The sequence below is a fragment of the Balaenoptera ricei genome, chromosome 3 (assembly GCF_028023285.1).
Source record: "Balaenoptera ricei isolate mBalRic1 chromosome 3, mBalRic1.hap2, whole genome shotgun sequence".
Classification (NCBI taxonomy): Eukaryota; Metazoa; Chordata; class Mammalia; order Artiodactyla; family Balaenopteridae; genus Balaenoptera; species Balaenoptera ricei.
Window position 1 is genome coordinate 30473056 of NC_082641.1, and position 22662 is coordinate 30495717.

A 22662-nucleotide genomic window follows, 5' to 3' on the forward strand; every position below is an offset into this window, starting at 1 on the left:
AAGTTCCACCGCGAATTGGCAATATACTTTTGGAAACAATATGTCTGTACCTTAAGTTTCTTCATCCGAAAAAAAAAATGAAGACTATAACAGTACTTACTTTACAGAATTTATGTGAAAATTATATGGGTTTTTAGATATAATTACTTAGATTTTAACAAGACCAAAAAAAAGCCTGAAATGATATTAAATATGTGGCGTGACACCAATCCCTATTCCAAAACTCATAGCTGACATTGCTAATCTATGACAACACTTTCTTGATGAGCCCCAATATTACCTCAGAACTTTTATCATTATAGTCTTCTAGCAGCCATTACCGATGTATCATGCCGGCATAGAAGCTGAGGTAATTTGCCATCACTGGCTGAATAAATAAAAGTCTAGCTGAAGAATTTCAAGGAACTACCAGATAATTACATCTTTTATATGCCAGGAAGGGGTTTTCCAGTTACCCACAATCTTATCCCATAATAGCGTGTCAAAACTCTGCCAGACCACCCTTTGCCAAGCTCCGGGGACCCTGTGAACTTGGGTACCTTCTTTCAGTCCAGCAAGATAAGCTTCATTTTTTTATGCAAGTGCTTACTGTGCTGTCTGCCCTTGGAGCCAAGTGAACCACAGCAGAAAATGCTCAACAACATATTGGCATTGCCTTCCATATTAAACTGTAGCTCAATTCTTTGTTCTTTCTTAGAACAAGCTCCTTTTTCAGCAATTACATTAGATTTAAGAAATGAGATCTCTAATGACTTTGAAAGGACATAGTCTTTGTGAATGTGCAGTGGAATACTTATGAAGTGGAATAATAAATGGGCCTCTTATAAATTGGACTTAGGATAGTTGTCCTTAAAATAGTATGACTTGACCTAGCCGTAGACAAATAGCATGTTGACTTTTCCTCTATCAAAACATGGAGCTAAAAATGGGCAAAGGTGATCTTCAATGGCAGCATTAAGTAGGAAATCATAAAGGGTTACTTGTAGCTGGGAGGGCATGTGGTAAAGTAGGAAGGCGATTTTTTTTCATCAGTTCAACAGATATTTATTGAGTATCTTTTTGTGCCAGCCGCTGTGCTAGGATCTAGGTAAACATTGTCTGATTGAAGGTATACTAGCCTCGGTGCAGCCACCTCCTCCCCCTGACACCGCCCAGCTCATTAGCTGGAAAACAGGTAACCTCCTTACCTCCTCTTCCATCTAGATTCTCTCTCCCTTTCTCAAACCAGTCCTTTGGCTCCAAAGACAAAGTCAAAAGTAAACATTTATCAAGCCATTGGGTTCATAGCAGTTTTCTAACCTGACCCAGTAGGAAAACTTGAAAATAAGATCATGGTCCTTGGGGCTTCCCTGGTGGCACAGTGGTTGAGAATCTGCCTGCCAATGCAGAGGACACAGGTTCAAGCCCTGGTCTGGGAAGATCCCACATGCCGCGGAGCAACTGGGCTCGTGAGCCACAACTACTGAGCCTGCACGTTTGGAGCTTGTGCTCCGCAACAAGAGAGGCCGCGACAGTGAGAGGCCCTCGCACCGCGATGAAGAGTGGCCCCCGCTCACGGCAACTAGAGAAAGCCCTCGCACAGAAACGGAGACCCAACACAGCCAAAAATAAATTAATTAATTAATTTAAAAAAAAAAAAGATCACGGTCCTTAAAATGATGTATTTTAAAATTTATCCTTTCTTCTTTCTAATATATTTGTTGATCAATCCACTTATTCAACAAATATGTATTGAGGGGTGACTGTATACAAGTCACTTTGCAAGGTAAGAGAGAGAGGACAGTGGTATAAGATGAGGCTGAAGATGAAGTTGGATTATCTAAGATAATCTTCCCATCTCAAGATCCTTAACTTAATCTCATCTACTGGGTTTCTTTTGCCACATAAGGTACATATTTACAGGTTCTGAGCATGAGGATACAGACATCTTTAGGGAGCTGTTATACTGCCTACCACGCATACAAAATATTGAGGTTCTGTCTGAGCACTCTCTACGCAGTTCACAGAATGCTGGCAGCAAGGTTTATTTCCTCCAGGCAGGAAATTATAAGATTTTTCTCTGGAGGGTCTGACCAACCCGAAAGAAAAGAACAAAAGATATTGACAAACAAATTTTTCAGTGAATGGTCAAACCAGATGATGAGTCCCCAGTGCAAGTGCACATAGCTGCCAATGAGCTTTTTAGTGAGTGCCCCTTTCTTAAATATAAGCAGGCAGTCAAGGGTCACCAGACATACAATTCAGTGATTGAATGAGTAAACAGAAGGAAAGTAAACTGGAGGGAAAAGACTATGCAGAGAGTTTAATATATATTTTATAAAATTATATACAAATAATTTATTTTCATACATATATATTTTATAATTATATGTCTAATATGTATATAATTAATATCCTCACAAATATGAAACATCCATAAAGCAAGAGCAGAATACTATTTTTTAAAAAGAGCAACACAGAACAAAAATAAGCTTTTAGAAATTTAGACTTTAAAATATGGTAGTAGAATCAATGTTGACTTTAAAAAATCAATAGAAGATTTAGAGAATAAAATTGAGTAAATAGTCCACATAGCAGAGCAAAAGAACAGAAATGAAAAATGTGAGAAGAGATAAAACTCAGATTATCAGTCCAAGAGTCACTTCAATGCCTGACTAATAGAAGCTATAGAGAAAGAGAATACAGGAAAAAGAAGGCTTGAAATTATCAACAAATAGATCATTAAAATTCCCCAAATCAAAAGACATATGTTTCCAGTTTGAAAGAGCCAATCCAATACTCAGAACAATACATGAAAATAGAACCGTACCAATGCACATCATGAAATCTTAGAACACCACTAAGAAAAGGTCCTATTGGCATGGAGAAGGGGGTAAAAAAAAAGTCACATATGAAGGGTCAGGTATCAGAATGGCTTTAGGTTTCACAACAACAATCTTGTAAGTTAGAAATCAAAGGATCAATGCTTTTAACACTCTGAAAGGAAATGATTTCCAGTCTAGAATTATGTGCTAATATAAAGTACCGATTAACTGTAAAGACATGATAAAAACATTTCCAACTGTAAGCTCTCAAAGTATGTATCCCACATACACCCATTCTCAGGATGCTTCTAAAGGAAGTGCTCTACCAAAAGAGCTAGTAAACTAAGTAGCCAAGAAATAGGGGCACCAACTCAAAAGAGGTGAAGGCAGCCTCCAGGATGATGGTGAGAGGATAGCCCAGAACGATAGCAGTACACCAATTGCAGAGAATAACCAGCCCACAATGGGGGAGGTCCCTGAGGAGACTCCAGGAAAGAAGTCTCCAAAAGGATGGAACTAAAAACAGTTGAATATCTCAAGTAACTGAATATTTTGAAAGCATATTTAGATAATTGGAAGAGACTTTGGGGGTTGACTGGTAACTAGTACATAGAGAACTAAGAAAACAAAACAAAACAAAAATATGACACTATTATTAAATCCAGAGAAAACAAAAAGTTGGGCAGGAAAACAAAAGTAATCAAAATATATTACATAATCATGACGATGTGAATACTGAATACTGATCTAATCAGACTTCTGATGCAGTGATTTTGGGAAGATGGGGGAATGGAAAGCATTCATGTGTATGGTGGTAGTGGTTTGAAGGGGTCGGAAAAATCTGTGAAAGGGACCTAAATTCTTCCATAGTTGCATACCAGTAGCACCTAAACATAAATATAAAGAAGTAGCCCTAAGTGCCTGGTATTTGGTTATATGGAGGTTAATACAAAAGAAACAGCTGTGGGTTGGATGCTGTTACCTCTGGGGACCAAGAAAAAAGAAAGCAGAGGAAGGGGCCAGGAGGAGATTGCTACTTTTTTCCAGAAAAGTCTTGTAGGACCATTTGATCCCTTAAACCACATGAATATATGTAACTTTGAAAAAATAAAAACCAAATTTGAAAATAATTTCTTTTCTACCATAGTGTCAGACACTCATGATCAAAGGACAATTCTCACGCTCCTGGCCAACGACAGACTTCTTATTGAATTATACTGCTTAACAAGTACCCAGTATCTTATTTCCTTGGCCTACCTGTTCTTTGCATAGAGATATATGGAAATAGATGTGTGAGCAAGATGGATTCACTGAATTCAGAGTGCAATAACACGCTTCTGAATAACTAAAGATCTGCTCTTTATAATGCCATCTAATCTACTGAAAGGCATTTTATGTTCTTGTCCTTCACCTTCATTCAAAATACTCCTTCACATCTCCAGACAAGAATTCAGCTAGAACATTATGCATAATGTAAAAGCTTTGTTCTTCAGGATTCTAAGGTAGTATAGTGGTCAGTGCTAACAGTAAATATACACTTCTTTTCTCCCTATTCTAATATGTACCATAATTTTCCCCCCAAATTTTGGGTGAGTTGTAAGGTCTTGTTCCTACCTTTTTGTTTTCAATATATTTTTTTGGCACTCAGTCTCTGACACACCTGTTTCATGTAGGAAAGTAACTGGAGGATTTTCAGTCATCTCAGAGGAGGAGGTTTAAGAGTATCTACTGAGCCAAAAGCAGATCCGGAAGAGGAGGAAGAGACTGAGAATGGAGTCCCAGTGGGCATGGGGGCAGGAAGCTCTATGGGTCGCAAGTTTCTGCTACATGGCTTCTCCCACCGAGAGTCTGGCAGACTGCTTCATCCTGCTTGGTAGTTTAAGGTGATTAAGGTGAAAACTGAGTTCTCCGCCCTGGATAGAACCAGGCTACTGCAACCAGGGCCACAAAGGTTGTGGAAACACTCTTGGCAGGAAAGATGGTGGCAACAACCCCCCTGCAGAGGAGCGGACACTGCCAAATGGGTCGCCTCTAATTGCTACCAGGACTGGAATTATCCACTTGGACTGCAGCCCTGGCATGCCCTACCTTTTCCTCTCCCTTTCTTCCTGGATTTTTCCATGTGCCTCTGCCACGTCCTCTTTTCTCATTTCTCCTCACGCTCCAAAACTGTCCTCTTCACCTCTTTCACTCGTGTCTGGCTCTCCGACTGGTCAAAGCATGGATTTTGGAGCTCTGAAGTCAGATAGTCCTAGAGCTGTGCTTTTAAAAAAATTACTGCAAGGCTTAGCTTTCTCGTCTCTCTCGATATATATTTTAAAAGGGTTGTTATGAGGATTGAAGGAATGTGTGCATGTAAGAGCACCTGGTACAGCTTCTTCAAACCTTTTTGGAACAAGGTAGAATATCTATCTCTCTATCGATCCATCCTCCATATATACACAGATAGATACATCCATATATATACATTTACACATACATGCCTAAACACATGGCAGTATGTCAGAGCACAGGTTGCAGAGAAGACGCTCAATAAAAGTTAGCTTCCCTTCCCTCCTCCCCTCCAGTCCTATGTCATTGCCATCACCTAGCTACACTGTTAGCTCTGGGGAAAGTTCTTAATTGTTCTCAAAGGTCTTTCTTTTTCCTTTCACTCATTACCTTATTCTTACCCCTGGTTTTCTTCTCACTTTTCCTTGTTTTACTCCTATCTTTCTTTTCCTTTTTTAATATCAGGAAGTTTCTGAATTCAGGCCCATGGCCCATTGATAGTTTTAGAGATCGTTGCCCCTCAAAGTGTGGTCCAGACAGACTAGCAGCATTGACCAGGGACTTGTTAGAAATGCAGACTCTCAGGCCTCACCCCAGACCTACTGCATCAGAATCTGCATTTTACAAGATCCCCAGGTGGTCTGTATACGTATTTGAGGACCAGTCCTCTAAAGCACCTCCAGATGTCTGCCCACTGAGACCAAATCTAGGAAGATGGCAGTGGAGACCCTTGGAGTTAATGACTAAACCTCCAGACGTTCTGAGTAACCTGACAGTTAACGAGAAAATAATTACAACCCAAACCACACACTATGATTATTGTGATTCAGTGTAAGGTGAAGTCAAGGGCTACTCTGAAGACCTAAAAAGAAATGCCTGTAGTTAGGATATTGAAATGTCGATACTGATATTGAAATCAGTTATTCAGATATTCTGCTTAAAACAGTGATTTCCTCTCTGATGCAAGGAGTCTTCTGTTTTAATAATATGTCTGAAATCTGAGTAATGGAAATTTTTTTAGAAAATATCTTTGCTTGGGATTATTAAATGTCAGTTAAAATGTTTATTTCTGCAAAGCAAAAATTTAGCCTGAAAGCATAAACTACATCAAAAGCATTTGTCATAGTTCAAAGATTTTTCAACAGGAATTTAAAACATCTAAAGTCTCAACTATAAAAAATGACATCTTCTGTAGAAAAAAAGATAAATCATGGCAGGAGACCCAGGAAGAGGAGATGTAGAGGGTCTGAATCACAATCTTGATTTTTAAAAAAAAGGCCTCAAATCTATGTTAAAATATTTTAAGATAGTTTTAAGAAATGACAAATTGTTGCCCCAGAAGAAAAGTGAATCTGTGCCAATTCATGAAGGAACTATAGGCATAAGACATTCTGTATTCACTTCTAGCCATCTACGGAGGAACTCTGTAAAAATGCAAAAGGAATGAATTAAACAACAAATTACCCACCAAAATATTAAAAAATATGTCTTTACAGAAGGAGGTGGTAGGGCCACAGAGTCATTATTAACTATGAGGGGACACTCTTGATTCTACTTTATCAGATGCTTTGTACTGACTGACTTGAAGGTAAAATAACCAGGGCCCCAGAGAGAAACAGGCAGTTTACATAGGAAATTGCCAGGCTGAACTCACAAAGCACCAGCTCAACTTGAGACACAAGATAAATGGACCCTGCTGGAACAATTCCAGCCTTGTCGTCCCTGCTGAAGTTATAACCAATTGTGTACTATGAATACAAGCGTGTTGTAATATATACATTATAGGAAGTAAAAGGAGAAAACACTTTTCAACCCAATTCTGAATTTTTTGAACTGCTGTAAATTTTTGTTGGAAATGGAATTATAAACTGCCTGCTCTAAGAAATCTAGAATTTCTTAGTTTTATTCAATGTGAGCACACACTTGAGAAAAAAAAAGAATCAATATTAGAATAAAACGAAGGAAGCTATCCCTTTTCTCATAAATACCATGCTGATAAAGAAATTACTCATTTTCAGAATGGGACATTCTGAATAGGACATTGGAGAAGAAGATGAGAAAAGTATCTCGCAACCCACTGAATACAGCCATTACCACTGAGAACTTCGTCTAATCCATCCGATTTTCTGAACTCCTCTGCTTCTTATGCTGCTAGTCTTCAAGAGATCCATTCATTGTAAGTTCCAAAGACTTTAGACTCTTTTCTCAACTGGTTTGTATATTGGTCTCAATCTAGACACAGATCAATTTCGAAAAACCAAGACATAAAAATAATTAAAGTATCTGATGTGAGCCAGAACTAGAGGTTGTGTCACACACAGACCTTGCTACCCTTCTGGAGGTCGGACCAAGCCCCTGAAAACTCTGTGTTTAATGCGTTTTCACCCCAACCTCAACACCAAACCATGCTGCTTAGTTTATAATCCAGTCATATGTGGTAGTGGGCTATGGCCAGTGACTTGATTTCGTTTGCATTTTAGAATCTGGAGATTTGTGGCAATTCAACTGAAGAAAAATTCTGCTCATTTCTTAAAGCCATGTACTTCACTAATGTCATTATAAATAGGGAACTTCACAGATTTTAAAAAACAGAAAACTTTCATTAAGTCATTTGATACAGAACATCTGGCAAAATCACTCTGCAGATCAAAATACAACGATGAAGGAAGAAACTGGCTTTATATTTTTGAGAGTGTTCTGTAATGTATCCCAAAAGACATGGTCGTCATGTGCAGTGTGCTTTATATTTGGGGATGATCAGTGAGTTGAACGGTTTCATGAAGACCTTCTTGTTTTCCTAGAGACCTTTTTCAACAGCCAACACAGCATACTCCATTAAATTTTACTATTGTTTCAGTGTCAAAACATGACTCTTTGAATTATTTCTTTTTCTTTCTTCTTAAAACAGTACCATATGACATGCATACGCATGTCATGACTAGTCTTTAACCTTTTGCCTTTTGAAATGTTTAAGTTTATATGACCTAAGAGTTAGACCTTGCTGATCTCCCATGATGCTTCTTTTATGCACATGTGTAATGTGAAAATGTATATTTGTATCATACTTCACCTATTATAAAACATGTTTAAATATATTAATCTTTGGTGACTAAGTAAATGACTACCAGGAGCCAGAATGCATGGTTTTATAAACCTAAACTTTGGCAAAAACTAGACTGGATTCAAATTCCATCTCTTCAATTCACTAACTTTGTGAGCTAGGGCAGATCACTTGATCTCTCTGAGGCCACGTTTACTCATCTGTAAAATGGGAATAGTAAGACATACTTCACAAAGTTGTAAGGATTTAGCGAGGTAATGTAGATAAAATGCTAAGCACAGTACCTGGCATATGAGAAATGCTCGGTAAACCGCAGCTCTTACTACATGATACGATCCTCAAGAGGTAAGTTATTAAACCCTTGGATCATGAGACAACTAAGCCTCCAGAATTACAAGATGTGTGCAAGGTCATGCAGCTAGTACTTAGAGATCTGGGACTAAAACACATGAGAGCTAACTCCGAATCTCATGTTTTTTCCTCTAAGAAAGGCTCCCTCTTGGCTTAGTTAAATGCCTATTTTACAGCTTCTTTTCTTATGAAGCTGTGATGTACCTGGGTTGTGATAGCCCTTCTGCTTTTGTGGTCTGTACGAGCCTAGTTGAAATGTCATCCCAGACTGTGTGAGTATTCCTGCACTTTTGTTTTGCCATCTATAAACATGCAAGATGCTTCACTTATTCTTACCATTTTCTGTTTGTATTTTGACTTTAAAAAGGTTTGTTTGAGAATGTTGGCAGGCAAATGGCATGGTGAGCCTAGCAGTTTAAAACCTCTATGTCAATATTTATTTTCAGCCACTGGCAAAAATGACTCAGAAGAATGTATTACTTTTGACAGAGCATACCCATTTCTCCAAAATTTGAAGGTGTTATTTTATCTATAAGTATCATAGATATATATAGTTTATGGAATATTGTATGCTTTTGTGATAAGGTTACCTGTAATCTTGAATCACTTGAATATGTTTGTCAGCAGCAAATGTGGGCCCTCTGGATTGATAATGTCAGAAAGAGCTGTTTGCTCTTTCTCTACACCATTCCTTCGTTTATGCCCATGGGGTAGTAAAGATGCAGAACGTGTCTTGTGATGTGCCTGGTCCACTCGGTACCATTTGGAAATACATATTTCATTTGACAGCATTTATAAATCACATACTTTCCCCTCAGAATAACTTGCAGTGTGAAAATGCTTCCATATGTTAGAAGTGGGTCTCTCCATTTTGCTGAGGGAGGAGGGGATGGAAATATGGTCTAGGTTTCATGGCATGTTGAAGATAAGTATTGTACAGGTTTCAAATGGTATCTGTTAATTTTAAGTAATTCCCTAGCTTTTTCTGCACTGCTAAAATTAGAGGTGATTTTGACACAAAATATCATATTAGTAATAATTAAATCACTCTTCACAAAGACTATTAGATATAGCTGAAATGCTGCTTCATATATTGAATCCAGATAAATTTAAGCTCTTCCTCTTCAGTAAAGAAGTACACTATTTTTAAATTCCCTCATGGATTCCAAGGCCAGATAGAGAAGCTTGATTGCAACTTCTTGCAATTCCCAAACTCTTTTCCTTAAACTCACTCCTCTTTGCCCTGAGCCTTTGAGCAAGCAGGAGAAAAGGCTCCTTGTTTTCCCGTTTCACAGGAATAAATGGATGTTATTCCACTGAGAACAAGACCTCGGAGGCCTAGGCAGGAAGAAAGGAGCAGGGCTGCCACCCAAGGCCCTCACGAGCCCGGAAGGCCTGGACCCCATTCTCCTCTTGGGAACTCGCGGAAGCCCCCGGAGGTCAACATTCATCCTCACCTTACGTGTGTGAGAACTGAAATGCCCTGCTCGCCCTCGGGGCACAGAAATGGATCAGGGGTACTGTGCCACCTGCCGCAGATGGTCCTGCACACGTCTCACTGCTCTGCATTAGCACTAGTTTGAGAGAAGTAAAGGCCAGGTAGCAATTTGTAAACCTTACCAGAAACATTTGTTCACCATGCTAAAGAAGATTACAGGATAAAAACTTAATCAGTTTTCAAATGTATATGACTTGAAAAAGTCTCAAAAAGAACCCAAAAAAACCTGAGAACAATCCTTTATATTTATTCATCTTCTTTCCTTCAAGCTTTTATGATCATTGAGCTATTATGACAAGTCAAGATGAAAGGATCAGAGGAGATATTGTAATTATGTGATATCTTTTTTTAAAGCATTTTTTATTGTGTGAAAATATACATAACATAAATTTTACCATTTTAAATACAGTTCAGTGGTATTAGGTATTTTCACAATACATAACTATCAACACCATCCATCTCGAGAAATTTTTCATCATTCCAAACTGATATTCTCTACCTATTAAACATGAACTCCCCATTCCACTCTCCCGCCAGCCCTTGGTAACCACTGTTCGACTTTCCGATTCCTTGAATCTGACTAGGTACCTAATGTAAGTGGGATCAGACAATATTTGTCTTTTTGGGTCTGACTTATTTCACTTAGCATAATGTCTTCAAGGTCCATCTGTGTTATAGCATATGTTAGAATTTTATTCCTTGTAAAGGCTGAGTAATATTCCATTGTATGTGTATACCACATTTTGGATCTTTTTTTAAAATCAGCTTTCCCTCATTTGTCTCCTCGTCCTTTCTTTGCTTCCATTTGGCTCCATATTTCTCTCTAACACCCATCTTCCTTGTCTCCCTACACGTTTCCCTCCCTCTACTCTTCCCATTTCTCCTTCCTCCCTCCCTGACATACTCATCATTTTCTCTACATGCTTAATATGTATTAATATTACAAACCAAGTAAATACTCTTCTTATGGGTATTTTTTTAAAGAGGTAAAACTCAAGTTTATCTCATCTTAATTTTTTAACCATGTTATATACTTTTAATAATGATGGTCCTCATATCATAAAATTCTTAGATAGATGTAGATGGACATATAGTCCCAGCTCTCTGCACTAACTACTAACTTTGAGTAGATGACTTAGCTCCTCTGGTTTCAGTTTTCTAATATGTAAATTCAGTTGTACTACGTGATCTTTGAAGCCCCAACATTCAATGATTTATGAATATCAATCACTCGGAGGAAATTTTGGGGAAGAAAAATATTGATTTATTTGGTAAGCGTTAATTGCATGCTATGAGCAAGATAATGAACAATAATATCTTGAGTTTAAGCCTTAAAATGTGAGAAACGTTCACAAAGATAGAAAGAAGTTTGGCACATCTATTATGGTGGGGTTTTTAAAGAATATTTATTTATTTATTATTTTATTTATTTATTTTTGGCTGCACCAGGTCTTAATTGCAGTACGCGGGATCTTTAGTTGCAGCATGGGGACTTCTTAGTTCTGGCATGCAGACTCTTAGTTGTGGCATGCGTGCGGGATCTAGTTCCCCGACCAGGAATCAAACCCAGGCCCCCTGCGTTGGGAGCGGGGAGTCTTACCCACTGGACCACTAGGGAAGTCCCTATGGTGGGGTTCTTTTTGAAGATTTGTTTTCTCTATCTTTTTGGTTTTTTCTTATCTTTAAATTTGTAGCTAGTTGTTTTCTACAAACCCCTCTAAACCTACTTTGCTTCATCCCACTATCAAAACAATCACTTCTACTAATTAATTTTAGCTTACTCAATTTTCAAAAAGAAAAATGGCAAATAACACCAAAGCTTGAGAATGAAGCTCCTTATAACAAAGTTGGTCTTGTTGAACAAACAGAACCTCATAATCTGTAGCACCGGTATATGTCTTACCCATGCTCAGCTTATAAAAACACACATGCACACAAATCTTGATCTGCAATTTCATTTCTCTGCAGACAACTAAAGTTTAACACAGCCAACCTTAGACCAAAATAGTCCATTTCCAACATTCAGAAACTTTCTCCTTACTTTACACTCTGTCTCTAGATGGCAGCATCCCTCTTTGTTACAAATTACCTCCTTTAATCAGGACGAGAAAGGATTTGGTGCCAGTTACTTAAGCCAGTCATTATATAGATCTGAAGTATGGTTTTTTCACTTAGGTGCATCACTACTCTAGAAGCGTGATCAAGTTACTGAGTTGTAGTTTCTAGAGGTCTGGTAGTTTCTCTGGATCTGCTAAGGGAAAAGAATTTATGTCCTGTTAGCATTACATTCTTTTAGGACCTGAACCCATTCTGTGGCGATATAGGCCACTTAAAAAATTTCTTCCTTCTCTCTCCTGTGAGATCAGGTCCCATCTCCTCAGTTCCAGTTTAAACCCTGTCCTCCTTCTGGCTCAGCTCACACATGCATGTTTTATGCTCTTTTGATGTTATTTTAGTTAGTTTCAAAATATATCTTCAGACCATCATCACTTGTTAGCAGTCTAGATCTTATACCTATGACTTCTGCCTTGCTTGTTTATTGCCATCCACAGTGGGTGAGCTATCTGACATTTGGGTAGAAGGAATGCAGCTTCCTACTGAATACAGGTATTGATTGCATATTAAATCCTGACTTTTGGATATTGTACTAGATTTGCCAACAGACTTCATTAAAAAGCAACTCAGGTGTGAAACTTACCTTGCCGAAATGTTGTTTAAGATTTCAAGTCAAGTTAATGATTTAATATAGTGGTTGAGCCAGCACTTTTTAAACAGAATCCTCAATTTAAATAAAAAGTGAATTATAACAATGACTATTATTTAGCCCTTTTTAATTTGGAGTTTTGGACACTGCTTGTTTATTTTGTCAAAAGCACAAAGGATTTCTCCAAGGCCATATCAGTCCAGTTCCAAAAACAGTGCATTGCTGTCTTTCACACTTCATGCAGTGTGAGAGATACGGACTGTGCTGTTGGTTAAAAGAAAACTGCTAGCCCAGCAAGCAGGTCACTTTCTCTGGGCTGATGTGTTTGCATTGATACAGCTGCATTTTCTCACCTCTTTCTCTTAGGGACAAATACCCCCTTCTGAGTCAGTTGGATGTGGTTAGTAGTTTATATAGAAATTAACCGGTGACTTCAAAAGCAACACATTTTGAACAACTGAACCACAAATTGAGTTCAAGGGCCAGCCATCACTCAGGCCCTTCGTAATTGCTTAGCTGAGCATCTATTTTTGTGCCCGATAAGAGGCAGTGAGCGTGGATTAAAGCAGAGGCTCTGGAGTCAGGGTTCTTGGGTTAGGATCTTGCCTCTACACCCCTGCTGTGAAGTCTTGGCCATTACCAATCTCATGAGGCTTTTGCAAAGAAACGAGCTAACACATGAAAAGCACTTAAAACAGTGTCTGGCCTGTGACAAACACTCTGTAAATGTGATTTGTTTATAAGTGACATGTTAGCACTGTGGTGTAGTCCAGGGTATAAACTCAGTTTACTGCTCTCAAAGAACTTGTACAACACAGTTAAGGAGACAACATCAACATGAATGAAATAATTATGGACAAATCATAGAATCTTAGTTTTGAAAGGGGTCCTATAGGTCCCCTAGTGGAACTCACCATCTAAGGTGTCTAGAGTGTCCTCAGTAGATGGCCTTCCATAACACGGCATATCAATAAGTGTTAAAAGGTATCCTGTTGCCTGAGCTTCCCACCACGTGTGGCAGCATTCTGGTGTATGCGTTAACATGTGTGCCAAGATCTTGGTCCTTCATCCCGCAGGATCAGCCTCCTGTTTTTACCCCCAAGCTGTTATACACATTTGAGATTCATCTCTGTGATACATGTTTCAGTAATTCATTTCTTGTTACTACTGTGTAGTTATCCAGTGTATGAATATACCACAATTTGCTTATCCATTTACCTTGTTTATATACACTTGGGTTGTTCACATGTTGAAGCTCACAGGAATAAAATCTGCTATGAACATTCTTGCTCAAGCTTTTTGTGGACGCATTATTTTCATTTCTCTTGGGGGAAATGCCTAAGAATATAATTGCTAGATCATAGGGTAGGTGTAGATTTAACTATATAAGAAACCGCCAAACTGTTTTCCAAAGTTGTTATACCACTTCACGGCAATGATTAGGAGTCTTGTTTCTCCACATTCTCCCCAACACATAGTATCAACAGTGTTTTTAATTTTAGCCATTCTAGTGAATGTGAAACAATATCTCACAGTGATTTTAACTGCATTTTCCTGATGAATCATTACGTTGAGCATCTTTTGATGTGCTTACTGGCCATTTGTATATTCTTTTTGAAGTGCCTGCAAGATCATTTTTCCGTTTTTTAGTCAAATTGTTTACATTGAGTTCTGTATATAGTCTGATTACAAGTCCTTTTTCAGGTACATTTTTTGCAAATATTTTCTCCCAGTCTTCTCTTTTCTTTTCCTAATGTTATGCTTTAAAGAGCAGATACGTTTAGTGTTGGTAGTCTGATTTGTCTAATTTTTATGGTTATCACTTTTTCTGTCTGCCTAAAACCTTGCCTATTCCAACGTTGTGAAGATAGTTTTCTGTTTTCTTTCAGAAGCTTTATAGATTTGCTTTTGCATTTTAGTATATTTCATCTCAAGTTAATTTTTGTATGAGGTAGGTATTAAGGTTCATTTTTAGTAATATGTTTATCTATTTGTTCCAGGATTATTACAGAAAAGACTATCTTTTTCTCTTTCGAATTATCTTGGTATCTTTGTCCAAAATCAATTGACCACATATGAATATTTCAATTTCTTGGCTCCCTCTTCTGTTGCAATGGTTGATTTTCTATCCTTACACCATTATTATACCATCTTGATTATTATACCTTAAAATCCAAAGTATAAGTTGTCAACTCTATATTTCTTTTTCAAGGTTGATTAACTATTCTAGATCCTTTGCATTTCCTTATAAATTTTATATCAGCTTGTCCAAAAATAAAAGTCTGCTAGAATTTTGATTGGGATGGCCTTGGCTCTCTAGATCAATTGAGGAGGATTGATACCTTAATAATATTGAGACTTCCATTTCATGTATTTAGTTCCATTTTCTTTAGCTTCTCTCTGCAATGTCTGTCTTAAGTGTACAGGTTTGGCACATATTTTGTTATTTATTATTATTAGTTCTAGTGTTTTGGGAAGTGGACGTAGATTCCTAAGGATTTTTCTACATAGACTATCACTTGTCTGTGAATAAAAACAGTTTTATCTCTTTCTTTCCAATACGTAAGCCTTTTGATTTCTTTTTCTTAACTTAGTACACTGGCTAGGACCTCCAGTATGATGCTGAGTAGAAGGAATTACAGCGGACATCTTTGTTATCTTCCAATCTTAGCAGGAAAGTGTTCACCCTCTCACTTGATACTACTAAAAGTACGATGTTAGATGCTGGTTTTTGTAAAGTTCTTTATCAGGTTGAGTAAGTTCCTTTCCATCCCAAATCCTTTTAAAATTTTTCATGACTGAATGTTGAATTTTGTTTATGTTTTTTTCTGCATCTTTCTGGCACAGTGTTGTTTATACTATTCCCTTGTTATCCTTCTAATAGTTGAAGGATCTATAATGGCACTCTATATCATTCCTGATAATGGATTATGTGTTTTGTCTCTCTCTTTTTTTTTTTTTTTTTGGCTGCACTGCGCAGCATGCGGGATCTTAGTTCCTCGACCAGGGATCAAACCCATGCCCCCTGCAGTGGAGCAGTGGAAGGGCGGCATCTTAACCATTGGACCACCAGGGAAGTCCCTGTTTTGTCTCTTTTTTATTGATAAATCTAGTTAGGATTTTATTAATTTTATTAATGTTTTCAAAGAAATAGCTTTTGGGAATCAGGGATGAGTAGAATATTTCCTCCTAGCTTTGGTTTTAGAAGTAGGAAAATGAAAGAGTTTTTTTGTTTATTTTTACTTTCATTTTTGTTTTTTTAAGTCTAACTTCAGAAATGTAATTAAGGATGGCTTTGGACAGCCATAGCTGTAAAAAAAATTGTGGTAAAATACACATACCATAAAATGTACCATCTTAACCATTTTTAAGTGTACAGCACAGTAGTTTTAACTTTGTTCACATTGTTGTTCAATCTCCAGAACTCTTTCACCTTGTAAAACTGAAACTATATACCATTAAACAATGACTACCCACTCACCCTTCCTCCTGCCCCTGCCCAAGCCTCTGGCAATTCCCATTCTACTTTCTGTCTCTATGAATTTAACAGTTCTACATATCTCATATTAGTGGAATCATGCAGCATTTGTCTTTTGTGACTGGCTTATTTCACTTAACATAGTATCCTCAAGAATCACCCATGTTGTAGCCTGTATCAGAATTTCCTTCCTTTTTAAAGCTGAATAATAATCCAGTTATGTATTTTGTTTATCCATTCATTTGTTGATGAGCACATAGGTTGCCTACCATTTTTGGCTATTGTGTGTGCAAGTATCTGTTTGAGTCCCTGCTTTCACGTCTTTGGGAGTATATACCCAGAAGTAGAATATCTGGTTCATAGAATAATTCTATTTTAAAATTTTAAATAGTAAGGAACTACCATACTATTTTCCACAGCAGATGCATGATTTTACTTTCCCACCAACAAAACACAAGGGTTCTAATTTCTCCACTCTCTTATCAACACTTGTTATTTTCTGTTTTCTTTTTTTAATAGTAACCATCCTAACAAGTGTAAGGTGGGAAAGTGAAGTTTAAATAATTACATTTATTTTCCAAATCCTCACATATGTTCCATCCATTAGGAAGGCTTATTATGGAAAGGATTCCCATCCTGGGTGTGAGGTTGGACGTGATAAATGAATAGAATATGAGTTCTCCCCTTTCTAATAATTTTTAAATGATCTATATTTGTTTCTACCAATCTGTGACTTTAAATGCTTTGCAGATAGAACAAAACTATCTCTCTGAAGCTCCCTTTTGGTGAAAGAAAAACAGAAGTGTGTGTAGGTCTTCTGGAGATTGAGTTTAATAATGGTCAACAATTTAATCAATCATGCCCACATAATGAAATCCCATATAAAAACTCCAGACACCAAGCTCAATGGAGCTTCCTGGTCGGTGAACTCATTGATGTACTGGGAGAGTGGTGTACCCAGACTCCATGGGGACAGAAGCTCCTGTGCTCAGGACTTGCCTAGACCTTGCCCTATGTATCCCTTCATCTGGCTGTTCGTTTGTATCCTTTATAATAAAATGGCAATTGTGAGTATAGAGCTTTCTTGAGTTCTATGAATTGTTCTAGCAAATTTTAAAACCTGAGAGGGTTGTGAGAAGCCTTGAATTTGTAGTTGTCCAGGCAGAAATGTAGGTATCTTGGAGACACCTGAAAGTTGTAACTGGCATTTTAAGGGGGGCAGTCTTGTGAGACTGAGCCCTTAACTTTTGGGGTCTTTGCTAACTCTAAGTAGTGTTAGAATTGAATTGAATTGTAGGACACCCAGTTGGTGTCAAAAAATTGGTGTCAGAACACACAAAGAAAATCAGGAGGAATCCCAATGCATCTTGGGTCTGCAGAGGTTTTCGAATATGGACCAATGAAGAAAATTAATCATGGTAACACTAAGAATCGTGGATTTTATGAGACAGCTATATATAACAGAAAGTGCCTTGAATGTAGATTTTGATAACTATGTAACCTTGGAAAAATCACTTGACCTTGAAGATTCCTAGTGTCCACATCTTTAAAAATGAGGCTAAGGATGCTTACCTGTAATAGGTAATTTTATGTGTCAACTTGGCTGCACCACAGTGCCAGATATTTGGTCACACATTATTCTGGATGTTTCTGTGAGAGTGTTTTGAATGAGATTTACATTAAATTGGTGAACTTTGAGTAAAGTAGATTGCCCTCCATAATGTTGGTGGGCCTCATCCAGTCAGTTGAAAGCCTGGCTAGAACAAAAGATTGACCTCTCCCAAGGAGGACGGAATTCTGCCGGCAGACAACCTTTGGACTTCAACTGCAACATCGGTAGGATCTTCACGTGGGTCTCCAACCTGCTGGCCCACACAACAGACTTTGGACTTGCTAGCTTCCATAATCATGTGATCAGTCCCTTAAAATAACCTCTCTCCCTCTCTCTATATCTTTATCTATATGTATCTATATATTTCAATATACACACACACGTATATACATATAGAGTATGTATATATGTACATGCTTTGAGGTTAACGAATAGTTTCACATACATTATCTTATTTAATTCTCATAACAACCAGGTGAAGTAGTGTATTAGTCAAGTTTCTGCAGAGAAAGAGAACAATAGGATGTATACATACATGTGTACACACACAGGCATACATACCTACATGTATGTAGACACACGTTACATACATGTATACACACATGTATATATGTATACACATCTGTATAAGTAAGTAAGATAATGTCTGTGAAACTACTTTGTGAACTTCAAAGCACTGTAAAATGTAAGGATCGTTAAGTCTGCCTAGTACATGTAATGTGTACTGAACTTTGTGCTGAGGCTTTATAGACATATAAATTAATGTCTACAAATGTGGTCTCAGATCAATGTTATAGACAAATGGATTTGAAATGTCACAGAAGAAGCAACAGTAGAAAGATTAGCCTTCTGGACTTCTGGACTAGTGTAGCACCTGTTGCCATAGAGTGTAAAGTCTCTGTGGACAGGAAAGCATGCGGCTTAGCTGGCTTGGCTCAGCGTACACACCCAGCAAATGGCACAGTGTTTTCATCCTCATTGTCCAGCTAATTGCTGAAGAAGAAGTGACTGTTATCTATGTGGTCACCCGAAAAGCACATTTTGTGAGTGACTAGGTGGAAAGAGTTAAATACCTCAGACTTCACATAAAGCACTTCAGCATCTAGCATGGAGGACTGGAAAGTACGCATGTGTTGAAACTGGTTATGCCTCAGAAGAGTTAAATGTCAATTAATCCTGACCTGTATGCTGGAATCTTAGTCTGGCTGGTGGTAGGCCAAAGCCACAAACTCAGAGTACCTCAGTGAATAAATCCACAGCCAGCCCTCACTCTCTGAAACAAATGGCTTTGCTTCCTTGGACCTTTGCTGAACTTTGCATAATAACAAGGTACAAATATAGCTCGGTGGAAAAGTCAGAACCATTGCACTGAATGAATACTTTTAAACCCTAGGACAGTAACTGGAATGCAAACACTGCCCAGTGTCACTTGTCAACTCAGGTCTCTAGATGCCATCTCTTGTAGCAGTCAGTGGCCAGTCTGGATTGCATTAGCATGCTTCACAGCTTTATGGATTGTGGTTTATGTGGGCAGATATTTTGAGACTCAGTTGTGGAAGAGTGTGGTTGCTTTCAAAACATTCTAGGCCAAAGCTTTGGTCTGCAAGAGGAGACCAGACTTCTAATCTTGTTGATATTTTGGGAAGTATGTCATCACAATGATATTTCCAGGCTGCTCTGGATATGGCCAGTAAGGCAGAGACCATCAACACAGCCTGCCTTAAATTAAAGCAACAGTGGGATACTATTTTCCACTTATAAAATTGGAAAAAAAAAATTTAAAAATAATACCCAGTATTACTGAGACTCTCTATCTCTCCACTGCTGATTAGAGGACCATCTGCCTCCCCCACCCTGAAAAATCTTTAAAAACATGCATATCCTTTGACTCCACAATTCCATCTCTAAGAATGTATTCCAAGAAAATAATCTTATCTCGGTAATGATTTATCCATTAGTGTACGTTAAACACAGTGTTGCTTGTAATAGTGAAAAATTAGAAATCAATGAAATGTCCAGCCGCAGTAAATTGCCTAAAAGAATTTTGCTACATCCATATGAAGGAATAGTATACAACTGTTAAAAATAAGGTTGTAGAAGAACATATAATGACAAGGGAATTTGTTCATAATCTATTGTTGAGTTAAAAAGCAGTTTGCAAACCCTATGTACAAAATAAGTCTATATTTGCTTTAAAAGATCAAGCAAAAGAATAAGTTGTACATGTGCATATAAGAAAAGGCTAGAAGGCTAGCAACTATCTTTGGGTGGTGATTTTTACAGGTGATTTTTACCATCTCCTTTATGCTCCCCCTAGCAAGGTTACCATAATAAATATTACATCAACCATTGTGGGAGAGGGAAGGTAGCTTTAAACATTTCAAACAAAATGAACAGCAAACAAAAAAAACCTATGATGAATTAGATTGTCTATTAATAGAGAAGCAAGTACATTTGACAGTGCTGTGATTAAACCCTGGCACATTCTAGGACTTTACGTTCTAAGGCAGTTAGTTCAAAATAATTTATATGAGCCCTGATGGTACAAAAGGGTCTTAGTAGTTTTTGCTGTTTTCACTTAATAGGAAGTATTTTATATCCACACTCTGCTAAGCCTTGTACAGCATGAAGTCCAGGAACTGAAGCAGGGAGGTGGCCTGACACATTCACACAAATGTTAGCACACAGATGCCACCTTGGAAATGGGAGGTTTCAGCCCTTCAGCCAACACTCTTCATGCCACTGAAATCTAAAACTGTGTCTATGGAAAAATAAACAAAGCGCTTGTAGCCTAGATCCATGCATAGACAGATCCATCTGTCTATTGAGGGTGTTGAGGAGAAGTTAGAAATGTCTGGGGTAAATCCTTAACCTCTTGGGGGTGACGTCATCCCCGACACCCAGCCTTTTCTACAAGTGTCCTTGGTGTCCCTGACAGAATGGATTGAAGGGATCATCCTGTCTATTCATGTCAACCATCTGCCGCTAATTGATGCAGCTGGCTGAGTAGTGGATTTGAAATTTTAAGACTGATGGTGAAAATGGCTGCAAGGTAGATAGTTCAGTCTGAATGAGTGCCCATCATGTGAAATGCGACACTTTTCCCTGTCTGTCTCCATCTGTTCCAGAACCATAAAAGAGAAAGAGCCAAGAATATATTTATTTCTTCCACAAATGAATGAGCCAGAGATCCAGACAAATTTAGGCTTAAACTTTAAGTCCAAGATGATACCATTAGTGGTAGGACAAGGGAGAACGTTGTAGACTAACTTAAAGCCACTCTCAGCAAATTTCCCCTGTAGCAGATTCAGCCTTGCCTAGATGGGTGTTTTGAATTACACGAAATCCAGAGTACTCTGGAAAAATGACAGTGGCTAGAAGTGTAAGCACATAAGTTTCAGAATGACAACTCCAAGGAATATGCATTCTCAGTAGTCTTCTATAGTCCTTATACTAAAGGACTATTGGTCCTAAACCAATAGTGAATGCAAGTTGACTCACCCTTGTACATCACTATTATGTCTATTCTCAGAGTTTTAAAATGGAAGATTGCAAAGCATTTCACAGCAGAGATTCCCCAGCCCACCATCCTTCCGGGAATGCAAATGGACAGGAGATCACAGAACACACAACCCATTAGCCTGACTGACTCACCTTCATGTAGCTGGTCCTCTGGAATCTTCAGTCTACAGGTGTGCAAACTGTTGAACAGGTGGCTGCCGCCCTTTCTTTGTATGGTAGACATGGTACTGGCAGTACGGCTGTGGCTCCAGTATCAGTAGGGTATTCCTTCCCTTGGCCAGTCACCTAGAATGGTCTTCACACGATACCCGGAACCACAGAGGTACAGGCAGATCCTGTCCTTGCATGGAAAAACATTTACTTCTCTAATAAACTTCCAAGTGTTTCCTAGTCATGATTCTTGAAATAAGTATTTACCAACTTGTAGCTTCTCCTACATATAAAGATGCCAATTCATTTGGATAAAAACACAACTTAATTCTTCTTTCATTTCAAAGCACATTGAAGCTTCCCCCCTTATAGTGTAAAATCCAGTAAAGTAACTATTTCTAACAGATTACAGTTTTGCAATGATCGACTCCTTCTGCTGACATGAAGTCTAATGTCCCGAGTATTTAGAGACGACTGCTAGAGTAATACATACACAAAGGAAAAAAAAAAAAAAAATGCTGCTGAGTTAAATCAAGTGATTTCTAAGCCTGGTCTGAATTACCCTCCGTAACAGCTGAAAGTGAACAGTTCTTAAAGGAGGCTGGAAGGGGGAGGAGCCGAGCGGGCTAGGCTGATTAGCATATAGAGGCAGGCAAGAAATGGCGTTGGAATTGCTTTGAATAATAGTGACCAAAGCAGGGATTCTAAAAAGATGCCCCAACCTTGCAGTCATCACATATCTGCCTTCTGCTACTTTATTTGTAATTAAAACGAAAGCTCACAGCAGGGGTTTATACCGCATGGATATTGACATGTATACCCGACATCTAAAGGAACTGCTAATGAGCTCATGGAAATCTACTGCTGGAACTTTCAGTTTCTGTAAACACCTTTGAGTCTTCAGAAGGGGGCGGTTTTAGAGCAGACTGCTGTCAAGGCAATTATTTGGAGTCCTGGAAGAAAAATAAAAACACAAAACATTATCTTTCCAGAGAGCTGTATCTGTTTCCCCTTAGATTATCTATTACTACTTATAGGTCATAAGACAAAGCTCTTTCCAGTGTTTTCTTGTGCTGACATAGCATACTTCATTGAAATACTGAAAATCATTTATATTTCATTGAAATAATAACGTATTTCATTACTGATTAAAGACAAACCCCAAACACCTTTCATTGAACTTAGGAACCTGTTACCTCTGAAGTTGTAAT

General features: G+C 38.1%; 1 protein-coding gene across 3 annotated transcripts in view; it reads right to left on the minus strand.

Moving 5' to 3' along the window:
* The window catches only part of RANBP3L (RAN binding protein 3 like), a 47919-nt gene extending 25899 nt beyond the window's left edge, over positions 1 to 22020 (minus strand). The window contains exon 1 of one of the 3 annotated variants that reach the window (XM_059916242.1): positions 21434 to 22020. In XM_059916242.1, coding sequence (XP_059772225.1) covers positions 21434 to 21524 — 91 coding nt within the window. In that variant the 5' untranslated portion in view covers positions 21525 to 22020. The remainder of the gene's footprint in view (positions 1 to 21433) is intronic. The other 2 variants (XM_059916244.1, XM_059916243.1) reach the window with 2 other exon arrangements.
* Positions 22021 to 22662: the final 642 nt, after the last annotated feature.